Source organism: Orycteropus afer, unplaced genomic scaffold, assembly GCF_000298275.1.
Source record: "Orycteropus afer afer isolate SDZICR_OR568_19922 unplaced genomic scaffold, OryAfe1.0 scaffold00001, whole genome shotgun sequence".
NCBI lineage: Eukaryota > Metazoa > Chordata > Mammalia > Tubulidentata > Orycteropodidae > Orycteropus > Orycteropus afer.
The window spans coordinates 21,192,407-21,219,650 of NW_006921588.1; the positions used below are offsets into that span (position 1 = coordinate 21,192,407).

The following is a 27,244-nucleotide window of genomic DNA, read 5'->3' on the forward strand; positions in this document are numbered from 1 at the left end:
TCTAGGGCCGAGGTTTCCTGCCTTGTTCCAAGAGAGAAAAATGTTCACTTCAATGAAATGTGGAAAACCTTTAAAAACAACAATTAAACAATTATTTAAATAATTAAATAACTTTAATTATTAATGGCATTGGGTGTCCTCAGCATTCTGTGTTACAAATGGCATATGAAAGCACAATTTACAAGATTGAAAAAAACAACAACCAAAAATTGTCAGTGTAAATTTCCAGGCTTCACAGTCTAAGTCTGGGGGTTGATTATTAAGCCTGGTTTTCTAAGTCACTGAAAATACTTTCTAGTTACTGTTGAATAATTTTCTGAAATTGATTTCTGTACCTATTGCTGAGTCCCTGCAGTGAATAAATCTTTGATAATTAAATAGTAATTCCACCATCTCTAACAGGAATTACAAATACCTTATTAGTAACTAGCCATGTGACTTTCAGAGAGTCACTTAATTTCTCTATCTCGGTTTCCTTGTCAGCAAAATGGGGATGAGCCTATCACTAGGCCAATCTCCTAAAGTCCTTGTAGTGATCAATGGAGATTACCTATGTGGAGAAGCTTTGGTAATTTAAAGTACTTTATGAAGAAAGGAATATTCATCCAGAAAACATAATAAAATATGCACCCACCATAGAAGGTAACACTTGCTTAGAAGCTTTTGAACTTCATTTTATTAAAACTTTGAGACTGAGCCAGAGAGAGAGATATCCAAAATTACAAATGTGAAAACTTCAAACAGATGCCACAAGGCCCTGTATTATTTGTCTGCATGTAAGTCAATACACATGAGCTATAGGGGTCGCTATGAGTCAGATCTGACTCGAGGCACATAACAACAATAACAACAACTTGCTACTTCCGTAATTGGTAATAAAAATAACAAGTAACATTTCCTGAGGGCTTACTTAAAAAAAAAACAACAACATTGCCTTCAAGTCCAATCTGACCCCTCTTTGGGTTTCGGAGGTGATATCTCTAGTAAGTAGATTGCCCAGTCTTCCTATGGGAGCTCTGGTGGCATAGTGCCTAAGGCATTTGACTGCTAACCAGAAGGATGGCCGTTCAAACCCACCAACCGGTCCTTGGAAGGAAGGCTTGTTTAGGAGCTTTATATATGCATTATCCTATTTAATACTGAAAGCAGTCTTATCAGAATGGGTACTATTACTAACCTAATAATACACTTGAGGAAACTAAGGTTTGGAAAGATTCAGTAAATTGTTCTCAATGTTAAATGGTAAAGCTGGGATTCAAACCGTGTAGTCAGACTCCAAAATGTTTTTCAAAACTCTGTCATTCCCTCTGCATTCGTACAACTGTTAGCTAAAGGGAACTTGAGGCCCACCCTGGGATCTTTCAGGCATTAGGAGCAGCAGTAACTTGAGTACACACCCGGGTAAGGCCATTTCCAGACATACTATGTATCAGGCATAGAGCAGGTGAAAGAAGTCCAGACCCCACCATGATGAGTGAGGGGATGAGGGTGAGGCTCCCTAGGTAGAGTTGCTTGGAAGCATGCATGGTGGGCTTAGACTGCAAGTACAGACTCCTCGTTTGCAGTTGAGCGAAGCTGGAGGCATCAGAGGTTGCTAATTCTTTAGCTTTAATGTAGTAAGGGAAGTGGTTGCTATTGGGCGACATTGAAGAATGGTCCCACAAATAGTTTAGCATCCACCCACAACAGATTGTGATTACATAACACTATACATGCCCTTCCATTTGCTTTAGCTACTCTCCATTCAAAAGCAAGTTTCAGAGTCTCTTCAACATCCATTTTGGTCCTTTGTTCCTTTCCTATCTTTTTAATAATCTTTTGCTTTCTTCACGTGTGATGTTCTTGATGTCATCCTGCAACTCGTCTGATCTTCGGACATTGGTGTTCAGTGTGTCAAATCTATTCTTTAGATGGTCTCTAAATTCATATAGGATGTAACCAAGGTCATATTTTGGCTTTTGTGGACTTGTTTTAATTTTATTCAGCTTCAACTTGAACTTGCATATGAGCAATTGATTGTGGTGATTTGAATTGTGGTATTGGCAAAGAATGCTGAAGATATCATGGAAAGCCAGAAGAATGAACAAATCTGTCCTGGAGGAAGTGCAGCTGGAATGCTCCTTGGAAGGAGATTGGCCAGAGTTCATCTCACTTACTTAAGTCATGTTGTCAGAAGGGACCATTCCCTGGAGTAGGATATCATGCTTGGTAAAGTAGAGGATCAGCAAAAAGCGGGAAGACCCTTAATGAGATGGATTGACACAGTGGCTACACCAAGGGGCTCAAGCATAACAAGGATTATGAAGATGGCACGGGACCAGGCAGTGTTTTTCCCTATTGTACTTAGTGTCACTATGAGTCAGAGCCAACTCAATGGCACCTAACAATGTAATAGCAACAATGTACAAATCCTGGTGGTGCAGTGGGTGAGGCACTTGTCTGCTAACCAGAAAGTCAGTGGTTCAAACCCACCAGCTGCTCTGTGGGAGGAAGATGAGGCAATCTGCTTTTGTAAAGACTCGCAGCCTTAGAAACCCTATGGGGGTCACTATAAGTCAGAATCGAATTCATGGTAGTGGGTTTTTGGTATACAAGCCCAGAAGCCCTGGTGGACCAATGGTTAAGCACTCAGCTACTAACCAAAATGTTGGCAATTCACACCCACCCTGTGGGAGAAACTCTGTGGGAGAAACGCCTGGCAATCTGCTTCCAGAAAGATTACAGCCTAGAAAACCCTGTGGGCAATTCTCTGTTCTCATATTAACCTGTAAAGTAAATATTGCTGTCCCCATCTTATAGGTAAGTGTATCTGGACTTAGAGAGGGGCAGTGATTTGCCCACAGTTACCAGGTTGTCTGTGCTGCTTTTTCATGCCACATGGTCCAGACTACTAGTGAAGCAGAGAATTATCCACTAGTTTAGATCGTATAAGTCATGTGAATGTTCAATGCTTTTCAGATTGACTTTCTAAATTAATCAGATTAATCTTCAATTTTAGTGTTTCCACTTTCCTTTGTGCTCTAGAAACATTCATCAACAATTGTGAGAAATGTTCAGCCTAATGGTTTATTTGTTTTTGTCTTTTCAAAGGGATCCAATGAGTAGCATTTCTCAATAACATCTGATGATGACAACAAAGTGTATGCAATTATTTTATATCATTAGGAATTACAGTTTAACCATACTTTAAAAATTTAGTTAATATCTAGAACTGCTTATTTAAAATGCAGTAGGAACTAAATAAATGCTTCTACCACTATGCAGACAAGAATATTCATTCATTTATGATTCAACGAGTGTTTATTAAGACCCAATTATGTGCACTGTTTTCAACTACCACAGTTGGCTACAATGAAATAGCCTCCATATTGGAAAGGAAGAAGATAAACTAATACATGTTGTTGTTGTTAGGTGTTGTTGATTGGCTCTGACTCATAGTGACCCCATGTACAACAGAACAAACCACTGCCTGGTCCTGTGCCAGCCTCACGATTCTTGCTATACCTGAGCCCATAGTTACAGTCACTGTGTCAATCCATCTCATTGAGGGCCTTGCCCTTTCACTGACCCTCTGCTTTACCAAGCATGATATCCTTCTCCAGGGAATGGTCCCTTCTGACAACATGACCAAAGTAGATGAGATGAAGTCTGGCCATTCTTGCTTTCAAGGAGCATTCCAGCTGCACTTCTTCCAGGGCAGATTTGTTAGTTCTTTTGGCAGTCCATGCTACTTTCATTATTCTTCGCCAACCCCACAACACAAAAGCATCAACTCTTCTTTGGTCTTCCTTGTTCATTGTCCAGGTCTCATATGCATGTGAGGCAACTGAAAATACCATGTCTTGGTGCAGGCTCATCTTGGTCTTCAAAGAGACATTTTTGCTCTTCAGCACTTGAAAGAAGTACTTTGCAGCAGATTTGCCCAGTGCAATACGTTATCTGATGTCTTAACTGCTGCTTCCATTCGTGTTGATTATGGAACCAAGTAATACCCCATTTATCATGACGCTGCTTATTGGTCCAGTTGTCAGGATTTTTGTTTTCTTTATATTGAGCTGGAATCCATACTGCAGATTGTAGTCTTTAATCTTTATCAGTAAGTGCTTCAAGTCATCCTCACATTCAGGAAGCAAAGTTGTGTCATCTGCATATTGCAGGTCCTTAATGAGTCTTGCTCCAATCCTGATGCCATGCTTTTCATAATATAGTCCAGCTTCTCAGATTATTTGCTCAGCATATGGATTGAATAAGTATGGTGAAAGGATACAACCCTGATGCACTCCCTTTCTGATTTTAAACCATGAAGTATCCCCTTTTTCTGTTCAAATGACAGCCTCCTGGCCTATGTGCAGGTTCCTCATGAGCACAAATAGGTGTTCTGTAATTCCCATTCTTCTCAATGGTAGCCATAATTTTTTATCATTGACACAATCGGATGCTTTTGTATAGTCAGTAAAACACAAGTAAACATCTTTCTGATATTCTTTGCTTTCAGCCAAGATATGTCTGACATCAGCAATGATACTCCTCATTCCACATCCTCTTCTGAATGCAGCTTGCATTTCTTGAAGTTCTCTGTCACACACAAGAATTTACTTGCGTGTGATATTGATGACATTGTTCGATAATTTCCACATTCTGTGGGATCACCTTTCTTTGTTGTTGTTGTTATATGCTGTTGAGTCGGCCCTGACTCATAGCGACCCCTCCTTGGGTTTCCGAGGCAGTATCACTGTGGAAGTAGGATTGCCCAACCTTCCTTCCGAGGAGTGGCTGGTGGGTTTGAACCACCAGCCTTCTGGTAAGCAGTCAAGTGCCTTAGGCACTATGCTACCAGAGCTCCTTTCTTTAGAATGGGTAAAAATATGGATGTCTTCCACTCAGTTGAACAGGTAGCTGTCTTTCAAATTTCTTGGCATAGACAAGTGAGGGTCTCCAGTGTGGCATCCATTTGTTGAAACATCTCAATGAATATTCCATCAATTCCTGGAGGCTTGTCCTTTGCCAATTCCTTCAGTGCAGCTTTGACTTCTTCCTTCAATACCATTAGTTCTTGATCATATGCCACCTCCTGAAATGGATGAACATCAACAAATTCTTTTTGGCACTGTGACTCTGCATTTACCTTCCATCTTCTTTTGATGTTTCCTGCATCATTCAATATTTTGCCCATAGAATCTTTCAATATTGCATCTCAAGTTTGAATTTTTTCTTCAGTTCTTTTAGCTTGAGAAATGTCAAGCGTGTTCTTCTCTTTTGGTTTTCTAACTCCAGATCTTTGCACATTTCATTATAAAAATAGACTTTGTCATCTTGAGCTTCTCTTTGAAATTTTCTGTTCAGTGCTTTTATCCTGTCATTCTTCCATTTGCTTTAGCTACTCTCCATTCAAGGGCAATTTTCAAAGTCTCTTCTGACATCCATTATGGTCTTTTCTTCCTTTCCTGTAATTTAATGACCTTTTGTTTTCTTCATGGATGATGTTCTTGATGTCATCCCACAATTTCTCTGGTTTTGGGTTATTGGTGTTCAATGCATCAAATCTATTCTTTAGATGGTCTCTAAATTCAGAAGGGATAGGATCAAGGTAATATTTTGGCTCCTGTGAACTTGTTTTAGTTGTCTTCAGCTTCAACTTGAACTTGCATATGAGCAGTTGATGGTCTGTTCCACAGTCAGCTCCCAGCCTTGTTTTGGCTGAAGATATTGAGCTTCTCCATCACCTCTTTTCACAGATGTAGTTGATCTAATTCCTGTGTACTCTATCTGACAAAGTCCACATGTGTAGCCACCATTTGTGTTGTTGAAAAAAAGGTATTTGCAATGAATAAGTTGTTGGTCTTGCAAAATTCTATCATGCGATTTCCAGCGTTATTTCTATCACAAACCCATATTTTCCAACTACTGGTGATTCTTCTTTGTTTCCAACTTTTGCATTCCAATCCCCAATGATAATCAACACATCTTGATTGCATGTTTGGTCAATTTCAGACTGCAGAAGTTGATAAAAATCTTCAGTTTCCTCATCATTGGCTTTGGTGTTTGGTGCATAAATCTGAATAATTGTAGTATTAACTGGTCTTCCTTGTAGGCATATGGATATTATCCTATCACTCTCAGTTCTATACTTCAGGATAGATCTTTAAACATTCTTTGTGATGATGAATGCCCAGAAATTCCTCTTCAATTTGTCATTCCTGGCATAGTAGATTAAATGGTTTCTGATTCAAAATGGCCAAAACCAGTCCATTTCAGCTCAATAATGCCTAGGATATTGACCTTTCTTTATGTGTTCCATTTCATTTTTGGCAACTTCCAATTTTCCTCGATTCACTTCATACATCCCATGTTCCAATTATTAATGGATGTTTGCAGCTGTTACTTTTCATTTTGAGTCACACCACATCAGCAGACGGAAGTCCTGAAAGATTTAGTCCATCCACATTATTAAGGTCAGCTCTACTCTGAGAAGGCAGCTCATTCCATTTGTATTTTGAGTGCCTTCCAATCTGAGGAGCTCATCTTCTGGCACTATATTGGACAACATTTCAGAGCTATTCATAAAGTTTTTCAGTTAGGTATCAGTGTTTCACTGCTATTTGTGAGGTTTTCACTGGCCAATTCTTTGAGAAGTAGATGGCCCCTTCCTTCTTTCAAGTCTGTCTTAGTCTGGAAGCTCTGCTGAAACCTGTCCACCATGGGTGACCCTGCTGTATTTGAAATGCCAGTGGCATAGCCTTCAGCCTCACAGCAACACACAAGCCACCACAGTACCACAAATTGACCAACAAGTGGTGGAAACTAATACGTAGTAAGGTGTTAATGACTAATAGGGCTTACTATCTCCCAAATATTCTTAAAATTTAATGGAACCTGATAAATTAATTCACTCACATTATTCTAATGTTGGAACAACAGGCCCTGTGGCTGCTGGAGGAAATATTTTTTTTATTTGCTGACACACTTCAAAGCATGTTTAATATACTCATCCCCATCCATGTAATATCTCAACAGATTGAAAAATGTGAAATTTACCCACTAGCACTTATTAATGCCTTTTTTTGTGCCAGGCATAGTGCTAGTTACTCAGGATATAGGGCGGATAAAACATGGTTCTTACTTTTAGGGGCACAGAGCTCAGTGGAGAAGATAGAAAACAGCTACACTATAGCTTGATGAGTGCTACAGCCAAAGTAAATGCAAGGAACAATTAAGCATGCTCAGTCTAGTAATGGCTTAAACAGCTTCTTTGCCCCGTGGTTATGGCTTAACTGAACTGACTGATTATTGGGGTACTGTGTTGTCTAATCTTCTGCCATTTCCAACACTCAGAATAACTCTAGACTTTCCATTTCCTACATTTTGCCCCAATTTTCTTTCTGCTGTCAGCAACAGCATAGCATCAAGCAAATCATTTCAGTGAGTTCTTAGCAGGCCTTTGTATTATCAGTGCTAATCTAAAGCAGGACAAAGTAAGTCACTTTCAAAATTAAATATATGACTTTTTTCCTTTAGTCATAATGACTAGACTTAACATGTGCATATTAATTTTCTATTCATCTCCAGTGCTAGCATGCCAGAAGCCCAGAAAACTCTCCAGAATCAGCATTTAAATGGCAGATGTGTGATTTGCCTGTTGAATGAGCTGGAAGAACAATGAAAGGGCAAACATCCTCCTCCTCCTCTACACCCAATCCCACCCCTCCCGCACATACCCACTCCTGCCACACAGTTCTGGTGATGAAACTGCAGGAGAGTCACAATGATGATTTGCCACCTCGGCAGTAAAACCTTCCTAGCATTCCTGGACTTTTAGTAGATACAAAACAGTTAAATACAGAGATAGATAAACAATCTATGTTCATACATATACATATAGCTATATAAATTTATATACATATTAAAAATTCCTGATTAAAATATACACAGAGTAATTTCTCCTTGTACAAAGAAAAGATGCCATGCATGTAAATTACAAACCAGAAAGATTTTCAATGTAGTGATGGGTGACTGGTAACCAATCTTTAGAATTATTTTTTTTCGAGTAATGTTAGCAGTTCTGTTCAAATGGTGCTTTTTTAAAGACTGCTATTTTTCTGAGTGGAACATATGTCAGGAGAGTAGGATAAAAGCCCAATAAAAACATATCTGATTATAAATGAGATTTTCCAGTAAGTTACTTCTCACTAGCCTAGTACTTGCCATTGTCCTTGAAAACCAAGGTTCCCAATGATCTGCTTAAGAAGTTAATGATATAGTTCTTTGTGACAGAGGTGAGTCTGGATCCAGGAGGTATCATATAATGTTGAGGGTATCCGAATGCTCATGTTAGCAGTCTGGTGTTTTATAAATTCTAATTCTGACAGTTTCACATATGCTAATGCTCTTGAGTCTGTAGACTCTATATACACATACACATATAGGTGCAAAAGGAAACAGCTGTCGGGTAAGCTGTTTCTCAAAGGCACAGTGACTTTCACATTGTCCGTCTGTAATGATTATCACTAAGGAAATCAAACCCACTGACATGGAGTTGATTCTGACTCATAGTGACCCTACAGGACAGAGTAGAACTGCCGCATAGGGTTTCCAAAGCTGTAGTCTTTATGGAAGCAGACTGCCTCATCTTTTTCCCACAGAGCAGCTGGTGAGTTTAAAGAAACAACCTCTCAGTTAGCAGCCATGAAGGCTCATGTGCCATTGTGCCATTGTGGCTCCATTTTCACTAATGAGAAAGAAGGAAACTCATCACCTGGAGCCGTAAACCACCAACCCAGCCTGGGCTGCCTGCAGCTCTACTTTGACATCCTCTTGTTCTCTGGTGTCTACTCAGTACTTGGCACTTGGTACTCGGTACCTCCTTGATAAGGCCTCCTGCAATGCTGTGACATCTCATGAGGGTTGTCAGTCATAGCTTGCCATGAACTTGAGACTCATGCTACCCAAAAGTTTATAAAGACCATCTCGGAGGCCAGAACTGGGAGCCTGAGGACTTGAAATCTGCTATAAATAACATGTTCTCAAAATGCAAAATAATGTTGTGTATCTTTTACTTTGTAAAATTATCAGTCTACTGGTGAAGTTAATTTATAAAAAAATTTAGGAAATGGCCATCTTACATGGGAGGGAGGGAGACAGAAGCAGCAGTACAGAGATACCCACACACCTCAACTGGGAAAGATTATTTCTAAGCTGGGTGATGCCTATCACTACTCCATGGCCATTGTGTAATTTTTATCCCCTTTCAAATATATTAAATATGCATAATAAATCTTTGCAAATCATCACTTCGAATCTTTTCTTCCAGCTATATGAAGATGACTAACCTTACCTCCTGATCTTTCAAGGACTTTTTTCTAGGATTTTTTTTCTTAATTTAAAATAAAGTTTGTTTTAAACTTTAAAGCAACTATTTGTCTATTTATGTGACCAGATGTATCACCAAATGTGTGATGTCCATAGTTCAACTAGTACCTAGACATTTCTTGTGTTTATTTCGACAAATCTATGCTGTGTTGGAAGTCTCTTATTATCTTCTTAGTTCATAGCCAGATCTTGGAACATCACACTAAATAGAATCTATCAAGAAATAACCACACTTTTGTCATTGGATGAAAAATAAAATTAGTATGCTACCTTGTTCTATGCCCTATGAAAAAAATTTTTCCACCTCTTCCGTATCTCTTACTAGTAGATACTCTCTTTCATCCCGATGCAGTAGAATCTAGCTTTGTTAATGTGATGCTAAGCCTGTGGCCCATTTTGAGTTCCATTGATATAAGACTCGCACCAGCAACTCTAGCTATTAAAACTTACAACATGGGGGAATTTATTCTTATGGGAATTTATTCAGTTGTAATGTCATAGATTTGCATGAAAACAATTAAAAAAAAAATAGAACTTGTTTTCTGCATTGAGTTATCCATCTTAGTAATATGCTTCTTTTTATCAGAGATGTTACGTCTCATATATTGAACATACTCTCAGCAGAAATAACAATAGTTAGTGGAGGTAGAGTTGGACACTGAATGGGAATTATGTTCTTTTTCCTACTACTTGTTATATTGTCCATGTGTTTCAAGTTAGAAACTAGTCTTCAAGAATCTCAAAAGGGTTGATTTTTTTTAATGGATTTTATATTATTTCCTTATCTCAATCTTTCCAAATAGCAACAGTGAAACCCCAAACAATTAGAATCTAGGTAAAGCCAGTGGGTAAAAGTTCTTTTTTATTATTATTATGATTTTCCCCGCATACACTGCAAAAATGAAAAGTTCTTTTTAAAAGTAAATACCTTTCTGAGATAAACAACCATACAGGGGAAGTTAAATTCACTCTTCAATTCAACAAATATTTATTGAGCTCTTACTATATATACAACAGGCACTATAATAAATGTTGCAATGTATCAATGAGCATCAGTGAACAAAACTGCCAGCCCCTTGTCCTCATGGAGCTTCCATTCTAGTGATTTCTTAGAATAGCTTATAGAATTGAAATGACTGCTCAGGTCCATATGATGACAGTGACAATCAGTTCTTCCAGAAAGCCTTCCGTGATTGTCCATGAGCCTCCAAACTAAATAAGTGCCTTCCTCTGTGCTCCCAGGACACATGGGCATATCTTGGTTACCTGGTGCAGTGGTTAAGAGCACAAGCTGTTTATTCTAACAGATTGTGTTTGTATCTCAGCTTCACCACTTCCCAGCTGTGAAACTTTGGGTTAGGTACTCAACCACTCAGAGCTTAATAACAGTAGCTAATCTATACTCAAGGAGTGGTGCAGTGCCTCAGACTTTTGACTGCGAACCAGAAGGCTGGCGGTTCAAACCAACCAGCCACTCTGCAGCAGGAAGACCAGGCAATATACTTCCGTAAAGGTTTACCACCTCAGAAACCTAATGGGGTCGCTATGGGTTGGAATCAACTTGATACCAGTGAGTTTGGTTTTGTTTGTTTGTTTTTTAAATCCATACTGAGTATCTACTGTATGCCACATACTCTAAGTGCTTTATGTAAATCACCTTTTGTTAATAGATCTCATTACTGTAACCCTTTTACTGGTAGGAAAACGGGAACCCCCAAAGATAAGTAACCTACACAAGTCACATGGGTAGTGGTAAGTGGCAGAATCCAGGAAGTCTGCCAGGTACACATTAAGCACCCAATATATGTTAGTCACCTCAGGACCAAGACAGGTGAGACAAAGAAGGTAAGTCGTGGAAGTATAGGGTCAGACCTGCTTTTATTTAAAATTTTGAAATTTTGTTTATTATGATTTATTGCATTAAGTTTAGTTTTTTAAATATTGCATTAAACTATTATTTACCTTGTTGACTGAGATTTCCTCCTAAATTTTGTGCCTGAGGCTAGTGCCTCACTTGTCTCAGTGTAGCTGCAGTATCATAGTATTATCATTAGCATCACATTTAAAGGTCGGTATATTTATCACATTTATTTGTTGGTTGCTTCTGCTAAACTCTGAGATGTTTAAAAGCAGCCCCTGTGTCTTGTGTCCACAAAGCAAGTACAAACTTGGCACAGAATAGGTAGTCAGTAAATACTTGTTGAAAAAAACCACCTTCTCCATTCTTATTCAAAAAGAGAGTACTTTTCATTCAGTAAGAAGAGAGAACTAGTTGATCTTTTCAATTTCCATGCAGTCCAATTAGTGTATCATGTATTATTGTTGGCAGTAATACTATTAATATTACATATAAATGATACTATTACTACTACTACTACTTACTGCCGTTGAGTCGTTTCTGACTCACAGTGACCCCTCCTTGGGTTTCCGAGGCGGTATCTCTGCAGAAGTAGATTGACCAATAATCCTTCCGAGGAGTGGCTGGTGGGTTTAAACTGCTGGCCTTCTGGTTAGCTATCAGGTATTGAGTATCTACCAATGCCGAACACCTAACATACCTCACCTTAAATCTTTACCACTAAACTGGAAATTGAGGCTCAGAAACCTTGAATAGCTTGCCTAGGACCAAACAACTAATAAGAAACAGTCAACGTTAAACCTTATGAGCCTTAGTGGTGCAACAGTTAAATTCTTGGCTACTAACTGAAAGGTTGCCAGTTTGAGTCCACCCAGACGCTGTTCAGGTGAAAGACTGATCTGCTCCCATAAAGATTACAGCCAAGAAAACCCTATGGGGCGGTTCTGCTCTGTCATATGGGGTCACTATGAGTTGGACTCAACTCCATGGCACCCTACAACAGCATTACATCCAAATCAGTGTGTATTCAAAGCCTACTCTACGCACTCAACTCTCTTCCCTTTCTTTTTCAGTTCACAGTCGGTAGTGAAGTAAACAAGGCATGAACATGGTCATGAAGAAGGGAGTGGGCCAAATGAAGAAAATGTTAAAATTATAAGAAATGATAAGCACACGAATTCTGCCTCCCATCCCCCACAGACACATACACACAGTGGACAGGTTTTGCTGCACACTTGTGTGTAATTGTGTCATTTGTGCCACTAGCTGTAAGGTTGTCATGGAGATTGTCCCATACCGTAGTATAGCCTTAACCTGTATACACTTCAAGGGACAAGTCCAGAACCTGTTGTTATGTCTTGAATAAAGAAGTAGCTACACAGTTGACTTCCTGACCAGCCCCTTTTGGATAAATTGAGAAACCAGTCTGACCAGATGACAGGAAGTCCATGCAGTCAGCCAGCTGGTCATGGGCGCCTTAAGCCAGACACAGGGGAGCTAGCTGCCCTCAGTATCATATTCTTTATCCTCCCATTAACTGTAATGGGTCAGCACTATGTTTCCAAGATCCTCCTTTGCCTGACTCCCACCATAAATGATGCGGGATGGTGGCTTTTCCAACTTGTATTCCTTGGACTTTCAGTACAGTATGGTTAAACAGGCTTTTGTATTTCTCAGAGCCTTCAAAAAGTTAATGTGGGTGATGAATGTCCAAGAGAGGCATATTATAGGCAGCACCCCTCAAATCTACTCAGCCAGGGACTCCCTTTTCATGGAGCACATCCTGAGACAAGCATTTTGCAGGATGCACTTTGGGAAATATGGCATCAAGTTCCTTGAAATATTCTCTCAATAGAAAGTGCCTACAGGGTGAAACATGAGAAATTACTCTTAAATCAAAATGGCAATGTCCTCTTTTTTCAAATTTCTCATTGTAAAAATGAAATCATATAACAAGATTAAAGAAAAGTTTTAAAGAGAAATAAGTCACCCATATTCTCACAACGCTAAAATATTCCCTTCTTTTCTTGTCCATTTGAAGATGTATAAATGTGTGTGTACTGAGTACTTAAAAAGTATAAACACTGTGGTAAATGTGTTGCATATGTCATCTAATTTAATACTGACAATTACTGAGTTAGAAATGAGGAAATTGAAGCCCAGAGGGTTTAAATAACTCCCCAGCATTGCACAGCAAGTAAGTGACTGAGCCAGTGTTTACACCCAGTTGTTTCTGACACTCGTGCCTATGTGCTTAAGCATTAGAATGGTGAAATGGTTATTTCCAACCTGAAGAAAATATATGTTTATCACGATACAGCACAGTTCTTTGTTGAATGAAAAAAAGAGCATTCTGGCATTGTTCTCACTTTTTATTTGTCCTTTCCTCCCTTCTTTGACTTTCAGTGAGTGTTACAAAGGGCTTCACAGCACATAATCTTAAATGCAGTACCACATTGTTTTCTGTTTTATGGCTCTATAATCTCCTCTGTTGTAAATACATTCAGAATGAATGTGGCTTTTTCTTGAAGTCTTAACATTTAGAAAAATGATTTATTTTGTTAGAACTTAGCCTCATGATTTCAAATATTAAGTTAGTTGGTTTAGGTGGTCTTATCCTTTCCTTGTAAATGTGTTTATATCACCCGACAGACTGAGAAATCTCATCCCAGGTTTGTTTGAGTTATTTTCTTTCTTTCTTCATTTGATTTTTGTGCAGGAGGAGAACTGAATTCTTTGAACTTGTCAGTAAAGGTGAATATGATTGGAACATCAAAAACCATCGTGATATATTTCGGTAAGAAAAAGCTCTTGTTTATGTATTTTTTCATTATTTGAAGATTTGACCACATTTTCCTGACAGCATTGAGAACATACAAGTGATTTTTAAAGTAGTGAAGCTTAGCTTATATTCAACGTTTTTGAATATTATATGTAGAGAAAAGAATGTATCTTAGACAGTGAACCTTACTGTATATTGGTTTGCTATTCATAAATTTGTTTTCAGCGTTAGAAAATGATGTTCAAATTAGTCAGCAAGCCATGACTTCCTAGTTGTTTAAAAAAGACAAGGGCAAACCGTCATGTTTACGTAGCTCACTTGGATCCTACTAGGCAGCCTTCCACACGAGCAGGCACCATCCTTTCCTCTTGTCCCTCAATTTTCCACTATGGCTACCTCACCCATCCCCAGAACTTTTGCTTTCTCATTCCTGTTCTAAAACTGCTAAGTGTTACCAGGAAAGCTTATCAGGCCAGCCTTATGGTTTCACTGTGTCATCTTCACAACCTAGGAACCACTAGAGTGAACTTGAATGAACTCAATGAACTTGGAGAAATTATCAAGCAGATAAAACCTAAATAATTATCCAAGTTATAGTACAAGTAGGCAGCTTCACAGAGATTCCTGATTATATTGTTGCATGTCTAGGAAAGGACTGCAAATCCTGTTGCGTTACCCTATACTCTTGTCCCCCTCGGGTACCTGCAGAACCTAATGTGAGAAGCATTGGCATGTAGCAAGAGGTGGTCTGGTAGCACTGTGGTAAGCACAGAACCGTGAGTCCTTTACTCGCCTTAGGAAAAGTACTTAATCTCGCCATGCTTCTGTTTACTTATCTGTAAAATAGGAACAATGGCATCCACCTCTAAGAACTGTGCTAAGGATTCATTCTGTTAGTATGTATAAAGCACTTAGAACAGAAGCAGGTATGCAGTAAGCACTGTAGAACTGCTGGTTACAGAAGATCAAATATGAAGAAAAGGCTAATGTGTCTCTCTTTGCATAGTGCTTAGCACAGGGATGTTTGGAATGAAATGCTTCATAAATGCAGCTTGACTCTCCATGGCTGGATGCTGGTGCTGCCTGGTTGTGCTCTGAATGGCCCATTGTTATCTGCAACTCTGCCTTGTTCCCTGGAGGGACTTCCTGGGGAAGTTACACAAACCCTGCTACCATCTAGGCATGCTCTGCCATCTGGGAAGCAGACATGTTTCCAAGGAGTTCGAATCTGGCACATGATGAAATGTTAACACCTGACATCAGGACAGCCCTCTGACCTTTAATAACATACTCCTTTCTTCCAAAAGGGATTAGCCAAGATGTCATTTCCCAGCTCAAAGTCTTCTTTCCTTGTCATCAGATACCGCTGGTTTTAGTACAAAGAAAGCAGGTTTTGGACAAAGAGTGTGCCTTGTTTTTCCCCTTCAAATTATGAGCACCTGTGCTATCTACAAGGTTAATTGTTCCCCATGTTATCATAGCCACAATTCAGCATGAATTTTAGTTAAACCCAATCAAAATCTTTTCCCCAAAAAATCGGATTCAGATCTTCTCTGTGCTTTCCTATGTATTCAAATTAATGAAAGCTGTAACTGAATATGTTTCTTCTTCATAATGCTTATAAAACATGGTTGTAGCCAGGTTGTAAACTGGAGTAAAACTGTGGCTCTTGCCTGTAAATCTTAGCTCTACAGAGCAGATGGAAATGAAGGTGCCTCTCCTCTTTGGTATGGGTTTTCTTCCATTCCCATCAATCAGTGATAAGTTGGTAAATAGATTCATCAGCAATCTGCAGAGCATTATATACGGATTCCCTTGCTTATAGTAGAAAATGCATTGTCCATTATAAATTATTTTAAACAGAGCTTGCTTAGCTCAGGTATTGAGAAAATAGTGCTTTGCTTTCCTTGATTTGCTGCAGACCAAACAAAAGGGCCACTGGAGGATGTGTGACAGCTTTGTCTTCCTAAGCACAGTGGCCACATGATGGAGATGCTGAACATAGGGACTATAAACAGTGCTGCCCCTTGTTGAGGTAAAGAAGATGTGAGCTGGCCTCGTTTTCATTTTATTTATTTATGTATCTGGGACAGGTTTGTTTAGGAATGCAACAAAAGATTATTCAGGCTGTTTTGTTTGGTTCTGTTTTTCAGATCAATGTTAATGACAGCCTGTGACCTTGGAGCCGTGACCAAACCGTGGGAGATCTCGAGACAGGCAAGTGGTGATTAATGGCTGGGTTCAGCGGTGGAGGGTCTGGGGGGACTATATTCCCAGAGCCCCCACTCCCAGGCACTAAAACCCTAGTCAATTTGCATCAGTATTAACATGGTGTAAAAAATAGCAGGAGGCTTGGGCATGACATAGTTTATTGCACAGTCTTTTTCTTTATCGCACTTCCACTAAGCAATATTTCCATACGCAGTAAGATTTTTTTTTAAACATACTAAATCAAATAACATTTTGACCATTTCTTAAGGCAAGAGTTTAAAAAATAGTGCTTTAAAATAGATAATCGTTTTTAAGTACCTTGTGGTCCTGATTTTCACATTTGAAGGAAAAAAAAAGGGGGTGGTAAGAGGGAAGTTCTATTTTTCTTTTAGAGGCTATTTAGAGATCAGAGGGTCTTTGGCCAAAGTGTGCAGTGTCCAGTTTAATTTGTACAAAAAACGCCTTTACCACCTATTCAATTTCACTGCCAAAACGTGTTAGTTCTTTAGCAACTATAGTTTTCAGTCAGGTAACTTTCAAGATCCTTGATTACTGAAATTATTTGAAGTTAATAGCTCTTAAAGTTTTATAAGGCACCTACTGTGTGGGCAGTGGAGTCTAAAACAGTAACTTGGTATCTTAAAATTTAACATTTTAGGACAAATAAGATACATTTGTATAACAATAAAAAAACTGTTTATTGACTGTTTTATATATATTATTTCATTTAATCCTCAAAACCCCCTTTGAGATAGATATAGTTACTGTAGTAGATTGAATAATGGCCTCTAAAGATACCAGGTCCTAATCTCTGAAATTTGTAAATGTTACCTGAGAAGGAAAAGGAGACTTTGCAGATGTGATTAAGTTAAGGATTGTGACATGGGGAGTTTATCCTGAAGTATTGGGGTAGGCCCTAAATCCAATTACAGTGTCCTTATAAAAGATAGGAAGATGACATAAACAAAGAGAAGAAGGCATGGTAACATAATGGGAGTGATGGGGCTGCAAGCAAGGAATGAAGGCAGCCACTAAGCTGGAAGCAAGGAAGGGATTCTCTCCTAGACCCTCCAGAGGGAGCAAGGATGTGCTGACACCTTGATTCTGGCCCAGGGGCACTTATGTTGAACTTCTGGCCTCTAGAACTATGAGAGAATAAATTTTTGTTGTCTTAAGCCACCAAGCTTCTGGTACTTTGTTTCTGCAGCCTAGAAAATGATACAGTTATTCTTCCCATTTTATCAGTGGGGAAAATGAGGTTGGAAAGGATAAGTAGTCTGAGGTCATAAGCCTAGTAAGGGTGGAGCTAAGTATTCAGATCCTAACAGATTAGTTCCAAAGTCTTCATCCTTTACAGTGTTCTACACTTTCCTACACAGAATGCATTTTTAAGTGGTGCAAGTGTGTTAGCAGAACAGGCTATGATAACACTAAATCCCAAATCTCAGTGGCTTAAACCAACAAATTGCTCACACGTGTGTGCGCAGGATTAGCTAGGGCTTTTTTGTCTTCCTTTTGTGCAGATACCATTGTGATTACTGCCATTCATCGTGGCAGAGGAAAAGAGAGCCTTGGGCAATCTTGTACTGGCATTTAAATGGCCACCCCCCAAATAATCCATTGGCCATAACTTGTCACATGACTATATCCAACCCCAAGGGGGCCAGGAAGTACAATGCTTCCATGTGCCCAGAAAGCAGAAAGCCAGAATAGTTGGCAAAAACATACTAGCACAGCCTGCTCTTAGAATCACCAAAATGTGATTCACTCTCCTTCCTGCAAGAAAAATATACTCATCTTAGCCCTTGGGGAGACAACCTAAATGTCCCATCAGTCAAGGCATCAGTCTCAAAGTCCAGAATCTCGAGGTGATGTGTGTTACAACCTACAGCAGATCTGGAAGCAAACTAAAGACCTACATACACCCAAATGCAATGTCTAGCATGTACTCAAAACTTAAAGTACCTTTGTGAACACTCTCCCTCAAAAAGGGAAGAGATGTGCAATATTGGCCATTGGTGGCCTGTAACAATTCCAAAATCCTGCTGGGCATTCACTGTGGGACCCCTACCCTGTCGTGGGCCCTGAGTCTTTGGGAGAGACTCCCCAGTTCACTTTTTTATTGCCTTTAGATTCTGCCTGGGAATTAATTCCTTGTCCATTATTCTTCATGGTTATACCTGAACGCCAAGCAACTTTCTCAGCCCGTTTCCCACGTACAGAAGGTTGAGGGCTGAACACTTGCTTGAAGTTTTAAATATTCACAGGCTCATGGTTTCTTTGACACTAAAATGCTCTTAAACATTTAGTTAGCCTCTTAAGTCTTTGATTCTAGTTTCTTCCATGTGTCGATAACCATTTATATAGTTCTTTCCTATACAAACTTCTTAGATTTTCCATATTTCTTTGCTTCCTTACTTTCAGAAGTAAAGGAATTTAGCAAATGTATTTCTCTCTTCTCTTTCATGACTTAATTCTTAGTACCTTGGGCTTAACAGGTGTCAATGAGAGGACTGTTATTCTGGTTACCTAGTGCCGCTTTGACAAGAATATACCACAAATGGGATGGCCATTACAAACAGGAGTTTATTCTCTTACAGTTCAGGAGGCTAGAAGTCTGAGTTCAAAGTGCCAGGCTCTAGGGGCTGTGTGAAAGCCCCTTGACCTTGGGCTTCAGTTCTGCCTCTTGCTCCCAGCCTACTGAAGCCAGAGGCATCTCTTCATTCAGGCAGCTACTGGCTGCTGAGGCTAACAAACCTAAGGTCAACAGATAAAATGGCACAGACCTGATGTTACCAAACCACATGGCAAGCCATTAATTCAAGGCCATTGAAAGTCCCAAGGTCGGCAGAGCATGGCAGGCTGCTGAACAATGACACAGCTCCACATAAGGTCCAAGCATGCCATAAGCTTGAGACTATCCCCAAGGCTTCTCCTTATATACAGAAACAGACCACATCCCAAAGGCAGCTACTCAGCTGCTTATGGTAGATCCCATCATGGAGTTGATTGGCAGTCTCATCATGCGGAATAACTACCACCAGCTGCCCAGCCACTCAGCCAGGCCCAGCCAAGTTGACACACAAATTTAACTACCACAATTATATAAGCTCATATCACTGAGTCATTTTGTCCAGTGAAAAAGATTTGCTGCATACCACGTAGTTATTTCAGAGTTGTAAACTATGGTGTGTTAGCCATGCATTTGATTTGATTCTTGTTGCATGGTGAGTCGTAATTGGCCTTTGTCATTCAAAGCGTATCTCAAATTTCATTTTTACAGTTTGGTGTTGAGAAGTAGCTTTATCTTTCATCCCTATAAGACCCTGACTTTATGACTTTCTCTGTTCCTTTCATTCCTGGTTATTAACCAGATGTCCTTTTCTGAGTTCACCTCTTGTGCTATCTAACAAAACATAGTACTCAAATAATTTCTTTTAGAAGGATCAGCACAAGGCCCTATGAGGTGGAAGTTAAAGATGTTCCAAATGTCCAACTTTTCAAAACTACTGTACACTCCATCATCTCTAACATTAACTCTTCCTCCTCCCCTCAGTACTCTCTCTCCTACCTTAGGGTTCCATATTTTTCTGTAACATCTCACAGAACTCACAAACTGCCAAGGAAATGGTTCACAAGGTGGTGGAAGCTCAAATCCATGTATCAGGTACCAGTCCAGAGTATTCTCCTTAATCACATGGTTGCAGGTGCTAATGAGCCATAACTGGCAGGCCAGACAACATCCTGAGAACCAGCGATGAGATGATGACAAACACGATGTAGGATCCAGAGCAAGAGAGCAAACTTTGCCAAAACGATCACAGATACACATCAAGGAAACTAAGGGTGATCACTCAAATCACACCCTCCAGCAAGGCGGGACCCAAGATCCATCCCACCCTGAACAGGCATACCAAAACCAAACCAAACCCCCTGCCACTGAGTCAATTCCGACCCATAGTGACCTGCATTTGGGTTACCAAGGTGGTAAATCTTTATGGAAGTAGATTGCCCCATCTTCCTTCCATGGAGTGGCTGGTGAGTTTGAACCATCAACCATCTGGTTAGCAGTCAAATGCCTTAGCCACTGCACCACAGGAGCACCTTCTGAACAGGCATAGAGGCTAGGATTTATGGTAGAAAACAAAACAGACTATGGCTAAAAGGGCCATATTAAGCAATTTACTGCACTGCACATAGTCAATAGCAACCATCACATACTAATAATATTTTGTTTTCCAATCTCCTCCTCAAAAGCTATAAGTTCATTAGGCACATAATTTGCTTTATTTTAGTGAGAATTGTACAAAATACTTCTTTACTATGTGACATGGATCATAATCCTTACAGGCTTCTCACTATCTCATAGCTGGCTCCTAAACAGATTGCCACATGTTTTAGGTTTCTTCCTTCTTTCCCCTTCTCTTTCCTTTCCAAAGGCAGCACCTTTTATCCATACCAATATTTGTATCAGCCTATGCTGATAAGATAGGAACCCTGGTAGCGAAATATTAAACTTTCCCTCTGATATAAACCAAAAGGTTGGAGGTTTGAACCCACCCAATGGCTCCTTACTGGCCAATTCTTTCAGAAGTGGATGGCCACATGCTTCTTCCCAATCCTTCTTAGTCTGGAAGCTCCACTGAAACTTGTCCACCATGGCATAGCCTCCAACCTCACAGCACACAAGCCACCACGGTCTGACAAAATGTTGTATATTGGGCTGACTCGACAGCACCTAACAACAACAACAGCTCCTCTGGAAAAAGACCTGGTGATCTCTTCCTGTGAAGATTATGGCCTAGAAAACCCTGTGGGGCAGTTCTACTCTGTCACATGGGATTAGTATGAGTGGAAAATTGACTCAGTGGCACCCAACAACAACAAGAGGCTAGGCTAGGCTCTCTTCTAGTATGTGAAATAAAAAACAAATCAATGTGGGAGAACAGAAAGGCAGTGTTTGCACAGGGAGATAGCTGGGGAGGGGGGCAGGAGTGTAGGTAGGGAAGGACTCAGGGAAGAGGTAAGTAACTACAGGGAGGAAGTGGGAAGAGAGCTGTTACATTGTGGGGAATTGTCATGAGACAAAATGTATATGAACTGCTGTATGGAAAATGAATTTGCTCTATAAACTTTCACCCAAATCGCAATTAAAATTTAAAAAAAAAAAAAACTTTGAAAGCTTTATTTGGCAAAAAAAAGGAAAGAAAGAGCTATTACAATGGGGGAAGGGGTCTATTGTGATAGGGAGAACACTCTAAGATTAGCAAATGTCTCAAAAAGTTAAGGAATAAGCAGTTTTCATTGATAGAGACAATAAACAAGCTAGAAAAAATCCAGGTGTAAAGAAGTGGGATGAAAGGGTGATGTCATCAGATAGTAAATCAGAATGTTCTACGCTGAGCTCAACCTAGTCTCAGGGAAGGGCCTTTAAAGAGGGGGAAGCATGTTAGCTCAGGCTGAGGCTGGGCCAAAGTTCAGGGACTTGAGGAAGGAGAGAAGCTGACCCAAAGTTGGCTGACAAGCACTTTATTACTGATTGATCAGTTGTTGTTGTTATGTGCTGTCAAGTCGGACCCAACTCACAGCAACCCCTCATTGGATTTCTGAGGCAGTATCACTACGGAAGTAGATTGCCCAACAGTAGGGCTGAGCAATTCAATTACTCATTTATGAGGAAAAGAATGAGAATTTGAAGGGGCTGCATCTGGCCTTATCATAGGTAAACAAGGGCGCAGCCATGAGTCTTACCTAAGTCTTTGAAAAGGGTGGTTATTTGCATTAAGCCGATTTCCTGAACACAAGGGGTAGGAATTTCTTTAACCATGGCTGTTTCCAGTATTACAGAATTCAAGTGAAAATTCAACATTATCAAGTAGTAAATTCTGAAATTTCAGTCACTTAATATAATAAGTTTATTAGCTTATGTCACCATCCAATGAAGTTTAGGAAGTTTTCCTATTGCACTCTCCTCCAATTAAACTTTGGTTTAAATTTTAGTGTGACATATTTGAAGTGGATTAGGTAACGAAGGGTAATTGTGGGGATTTTGTGTAGTTTAGTCGCTTATTTTCACATTTCTGTCCCCTTTCACATTCCCAGTGTGGGAAGGCCAACCATAGGGTAGAGTTTGAAATAAACTGCTAAGAGGTAGGTGGCTCTTCCAGGTATTTGCAAGAAGTGTAGTACAGTCCTGACAGAGATGGAAGAGTGGGAGGGGGTGGGAGGAACAGAACTGACTGACTGAAAGGATGCTGAGGTACAATGTGCTGGGGCCCTCAGAAACCCCATATCGAGGACTCAAGAAGCAGCAGCCCACTTGGGGCCAGGAAAGTGACAGGACAAAGTGCTGGAGAAAAAAAATTTTTCTGCAATAATATTTTAGACCAACTTGGGAGGCCCAGTGGCTGCTTGCAGGTGGTCTTCTCAGTCACTGGTGTAAATATTATTTTATTTTTAGGATGTGTAGTTTTGCTGATAGTGCAGAGAATCAATCAATACTTCAGAGACAAAAACATAAAGCCATGTTTTTCCAAATGCTTCCATCAAATATTTTTCACAGCTCTAAACTAGATATCTCATCTGTGTTTGTCTCCAAAGTGAACAGGCTATTTTTAAAAATGTACTCAGTCCAAGATTTTAATAAACACTTTGACCAAAAAACAGAGCTCTGGTGGCATAGTGGTTAAAGCATTTGGCTGCTAACCAAAAAAGGTTGGCAGTTCAAACCCACTAGCCATTCCTTGGGAGAAAAATGAGGCCATCCTGATTCCATAAAGATTTACAGCCATGGAAACCCTATGAGTTCTCCGTCCTACTGGGTCAATATAAGTCACAATTGACTCCATGACAGTGGGTTGGGTTAACCAAAAAAAAACAAAATATACGTGTGTGCGTGTGTGTGTACATATGTACATACATATGTATTTTTCTCCTAGATGCTGATTTTTTTCTTCCCTTTCAAAATTTGTTTTCCTTCCTCACAAATGTGACTCTAAGCATGTGGGTTTCCCCAGTGATCCCCCAAGGCCTGATTAGCATCTCAATTTCCTTCTTTAATAAAAAATGCAATCAGGAGTCACTTAATGTTCCCGATTGAGTTTTTAAGTACAAACAAAACAGTGGTACAAATTGAGCTGTGAAAGAAGCACAGGGGAAATACTCAAGACCACATAAGAAGAGCAAGGGCAAGTTGTTTGTTTAATTTCTTTGCTTTCCAGGGGCTACAGCTCTATGCAGGACTCGCACCTTGAAGGGGCCTGATGAGCACATTTACATTCTTTAGCAAAAAGCCCAGCCTCAGAGCCATCTGAGGGAGGATCCTGGGAACTGAATAAATGAGGCCATACTTTTAGAGGACCGTTTCTTCTTTAAAGGAAGACCAGAAGGAAAAAAGAGAGAGAGAGAGAGAGGTTTGGAGTGTTGAAATGAAATGTGGCGGAGATTGGAGAGTAGAGAAGTGAATTAAGTTCTGGAAAATGGGCAAAGTAACGTGTGAGGTGACTGTAGCAGGAAGTCAGGGAGAGAGTCATTTTCATGTTAGTCCCAACTAGTTTCATGCTGCTGGGTTCTTCAAACGGACCTATGTTGTTTATCAGAGATGTTAAAAATCTGAATGGACTGGCTATTCTACTTCCTTACAAATGACTGATTACATACCACTCTTAGATTTAAAAGAAATTTTTTGTTTTTTTTGGTGCTCTGAGTTTGATATTGTTTTAAGTTTTATCTGTGACTTATGGTTGACAAAAATCTCTTAAGACACTTAGGTAAGTTATCTGGATTCTATGCACTTGACCAAAATTAAACTCCTCTCTTCTACAGGCAGACTTAAGAGCCCCATCTTTTATTTATTTATTTATTTTTATTTTTGCAGTATTCCCTCCTCCCAGAAGAGCCTCATTATTTAAGACCTGGAATCTGGAATAGAGGAAAATGGCTTTGGGGATCTAGGTCTTCTTGCCATTAAGTTCTCTGGGATTCTTTCTCCTTTTCCAATTTTTTTTAAATCCGTATAGTTCTTTATTCCAGAGATTTCATAGATGCACACTACCACATCACTGAAAATACCTGTTCAGCACTCACCTGTTACATCAGTTGCTTTTTATAAGCTCTCCTCAGAAGGACAGGACTTGGAGAAGGACAAAAAAAAATCTCTTTGGCTTGACCATGGTCAGCAACTGCTGTTCATCCACTCTAATGTATATTTATTATCTAATAATAAAGGGAAAAACTATACTTCATCACTCTGGAAAATTCTCTATGATTTGAGTCAAACAACTATTACATTATGCTCGCACCTGGTTTTAAATATATAGTGCCTAAAACACTTGACTGCTAACCAGAAGGCTGGCAGTTCAAACCCACCAGCCACTCCTCAGAAGGAAAGTTGGGCAATCTACTTCTGTAGTGATTGTTGTTGTTGTTGTTGTTATGTGCCGTCGAGTCAAACCCGACTGATACCACCTCGGAAATCCAAGGAGGGGTCGCTATGAGTAGGGTCCAACTCGACGGCTCATAACAACAACAATATCAACAACAACAGAACCTACTATAAATTAAAACTTTGGTTTGTAGATTCAGAGACCCTGAAGACCAAATTACACTCTTTAGACTATATTGTGACATATTGTAAAAGTCTGGTATAAACAGTGAACCTGCATTAATCCTGCCCTGGCTGATTGCTACAGTAGGGAGGAGAGGATGTACCCTGGCATTCTCCATTTCAGAGTGCAGGAAAATATTGGTAGAATAAGGCAGTTTCAGAGTTTTTGTGGTGGCATGATGAAGCTAAGCTAAAAGTATACCACAAGATAAAAATCTACATAGAAAAAACAAAGCTTAGTTAAATTATTACTACAAAATAATACATGATAATATATAATAACATAAATTATTAAATTATTTGCTTCAGTTTCTGTATAAGAACACTTCCTGCTCCAAACCAAGTGCCTCATCCCTAATGTGGAAACTGTATTGTGTGGATGGTCTATCTCTACATCTAACAATACGTTGCACAAAATCTGGTTAAAAGAAAATCAGTTTCAATGATAAAATTCTGTAATACCTTTGAGTTCAAAAGGTTAATGTACTTCCTCATAAGCTTTTTCAAGTGTTCAAGTGTTGACTATCAGTGTTGAAAATAACCACCATATACATAAGCTGAAAATCACTTCTGAATCTCATGATAAATTATACATATCCATGAATTAAAATATGTGTATGTTTCAGGTGGCTGAACTTGTAACCAGTGAGTTCTTTGAACAAGGAGATCGGGAGAGATCAGAACTCAAACTTACTCCTTCAGTAAGTCATCCTTATTTGTGCTTTTTTGCATCCTATTTGGTAATACACCTGGCTATATTACGGTGTCTTAGTTACAGTGCTACTGTAACAAACAAAAAAAAAACACAAGTGTCTTTAAAGAACAGAAATTTATTTTCTCACAGTCTGGAGGCTAACAGTCAAAATCAGGATCTTGGCCATATAGATTCTTATGAGCCTGTCTTCCTTGGTGTCCCCTTGGTGTCTCCCTCCCCATCTCCCTCCCTTCCCCTGTGTGTATGTCTATTCTACCCTTTTTATGAGCACCACTACAAGTGAGTAGGCTTAGGACTCACCCTACTATGGTATAACCTCATTAACATAAAAAAGAAAACTCCTGTTTCCAAACAGTCATATTTACAGTTATGGGGTTAGGACTTCAACTCATATTTTGGGGAGATATAATGCAATCCATAAAATATGCAATATAATATTCATAGAAATTGCAATATAAAGAATGAAGGTAGCTTGTCTGGATGAAATATTTGGATTGGGCCAGCCTTGATATTCTGGAATTTGAAATGGTTGCTCAAATGATTCCTAGTGGCCTGATTGGTTTCTGGTTTTGTTTAATCATGATAAAATATATATAATGTAACACTTGTTATCTTAACCATTTTTAATTGTAGAATTCAGTGGCATTAATTATAATCATAATGTTATGAAACCATCAATACCATTTATTTCCAAAACTTCCTCATCACCCCACACAGAAATTCTGTACTCATTAAGTAGTTATTTAAAACATATCTCCAAATCACTACTTGAAAGTGGGGCAGAAAGAGAATGGATTTAAGGAAGCACTTCTGAAAGTTTAAAACTTTAATTAAACTTAGACGTGAAACAGTTTTATTCCCAGGTTTCTGATTAACAGTGGTGAGCTACTTAACAAGCATTTCCTGAGCACTCACAGTGGGACAAGCACTCACAGTGGGAGGAACAAGGGAGAAGGTAGAATGTGGAATGTGAATAACACAGAGCCCAGTGATCGCACGTCATATGTAGGCAATACCTACTTTGAAATAGAAATACACAAGACAACTAAAGACAAGCTGTCCAGCCTTGAGAAGCTAGAACAGACAGTTGCGATAAATAATGAAGATTTCTAGATTTTACTTTCCAATTTTGAAGTTTCCAGAATCCCAAAAGCAAATCATTTAAAGTCTGTTTCTTTTCTTTGTTGGCACAATGAAAAATTTCACCTGGGGAACTAGGTTCTGGTGATTGAAATGCTATTTAGATTGGGCTGACCCATTTAAATCCAATATGATTGGTGAATGCTTACTGGCGGCCCAGGATGATGCCAGAGTTTCACTCACGAAGATACAAGAAGACATAAATGCCTTAATCATGACACTCAAGGAGAGGGAAGCCTGTTAGTTTTTAATGAGTGGATAGTCCAGAACATACAGCCCAAAGGTTCTAAGACTGGTGGAAAGTATTTGAAACTCCGGCATAGCACTGTAAGGTCAATGAGGCTCAAAGAATATGTCAATGGTCAAGAATGTCTGTTTATGAAGTTTCAGATCAACTGAGATTTGAACTTTTGGGGATATTAGTGAGATCTTCAAGGTTAAAGACACATTTCTTTGCTGACATTGAAAAGCAAGGAAAAGTAGAACCATACCCCAGCTTAAAGGGTTATGCCTGTTTGAAGTCAGAGATCACAGTCTGGATAGTGTTCTCTGTTTTAATTGGTTGCT

At 39.4% G+C, this 27,244-nt stretch overlaps 1 protein-coding gene across 1 annotated transcript in view; it reads left to right on the plus strand.

Annotated features, from left to right (window-relative positions):
• Positions 1-27,244, plus strand: part of PDE11A (phosphodiesterase 11A) — a 592,677-nt gene that overhangs the window by 519,398 nt on the left and 46,035 nt on the right. The window contains exons 16-18 of the mRNA XM_007937915.2: positions 13,944-14,021; positions 16,160-16,223; positions 25,449-25,523. Of these exons, the coding sequence (XP_007936106.1) occupies positions 13,944-14,021; positions 16,160-16,223; positions 25,449-25,523 (217 nt within the window). The remainder of the gene's footprint in view (positions 1-13,943; positions 14,022-16,159; positions 16,224-25,448; positions 25,524-27,244) is intronic.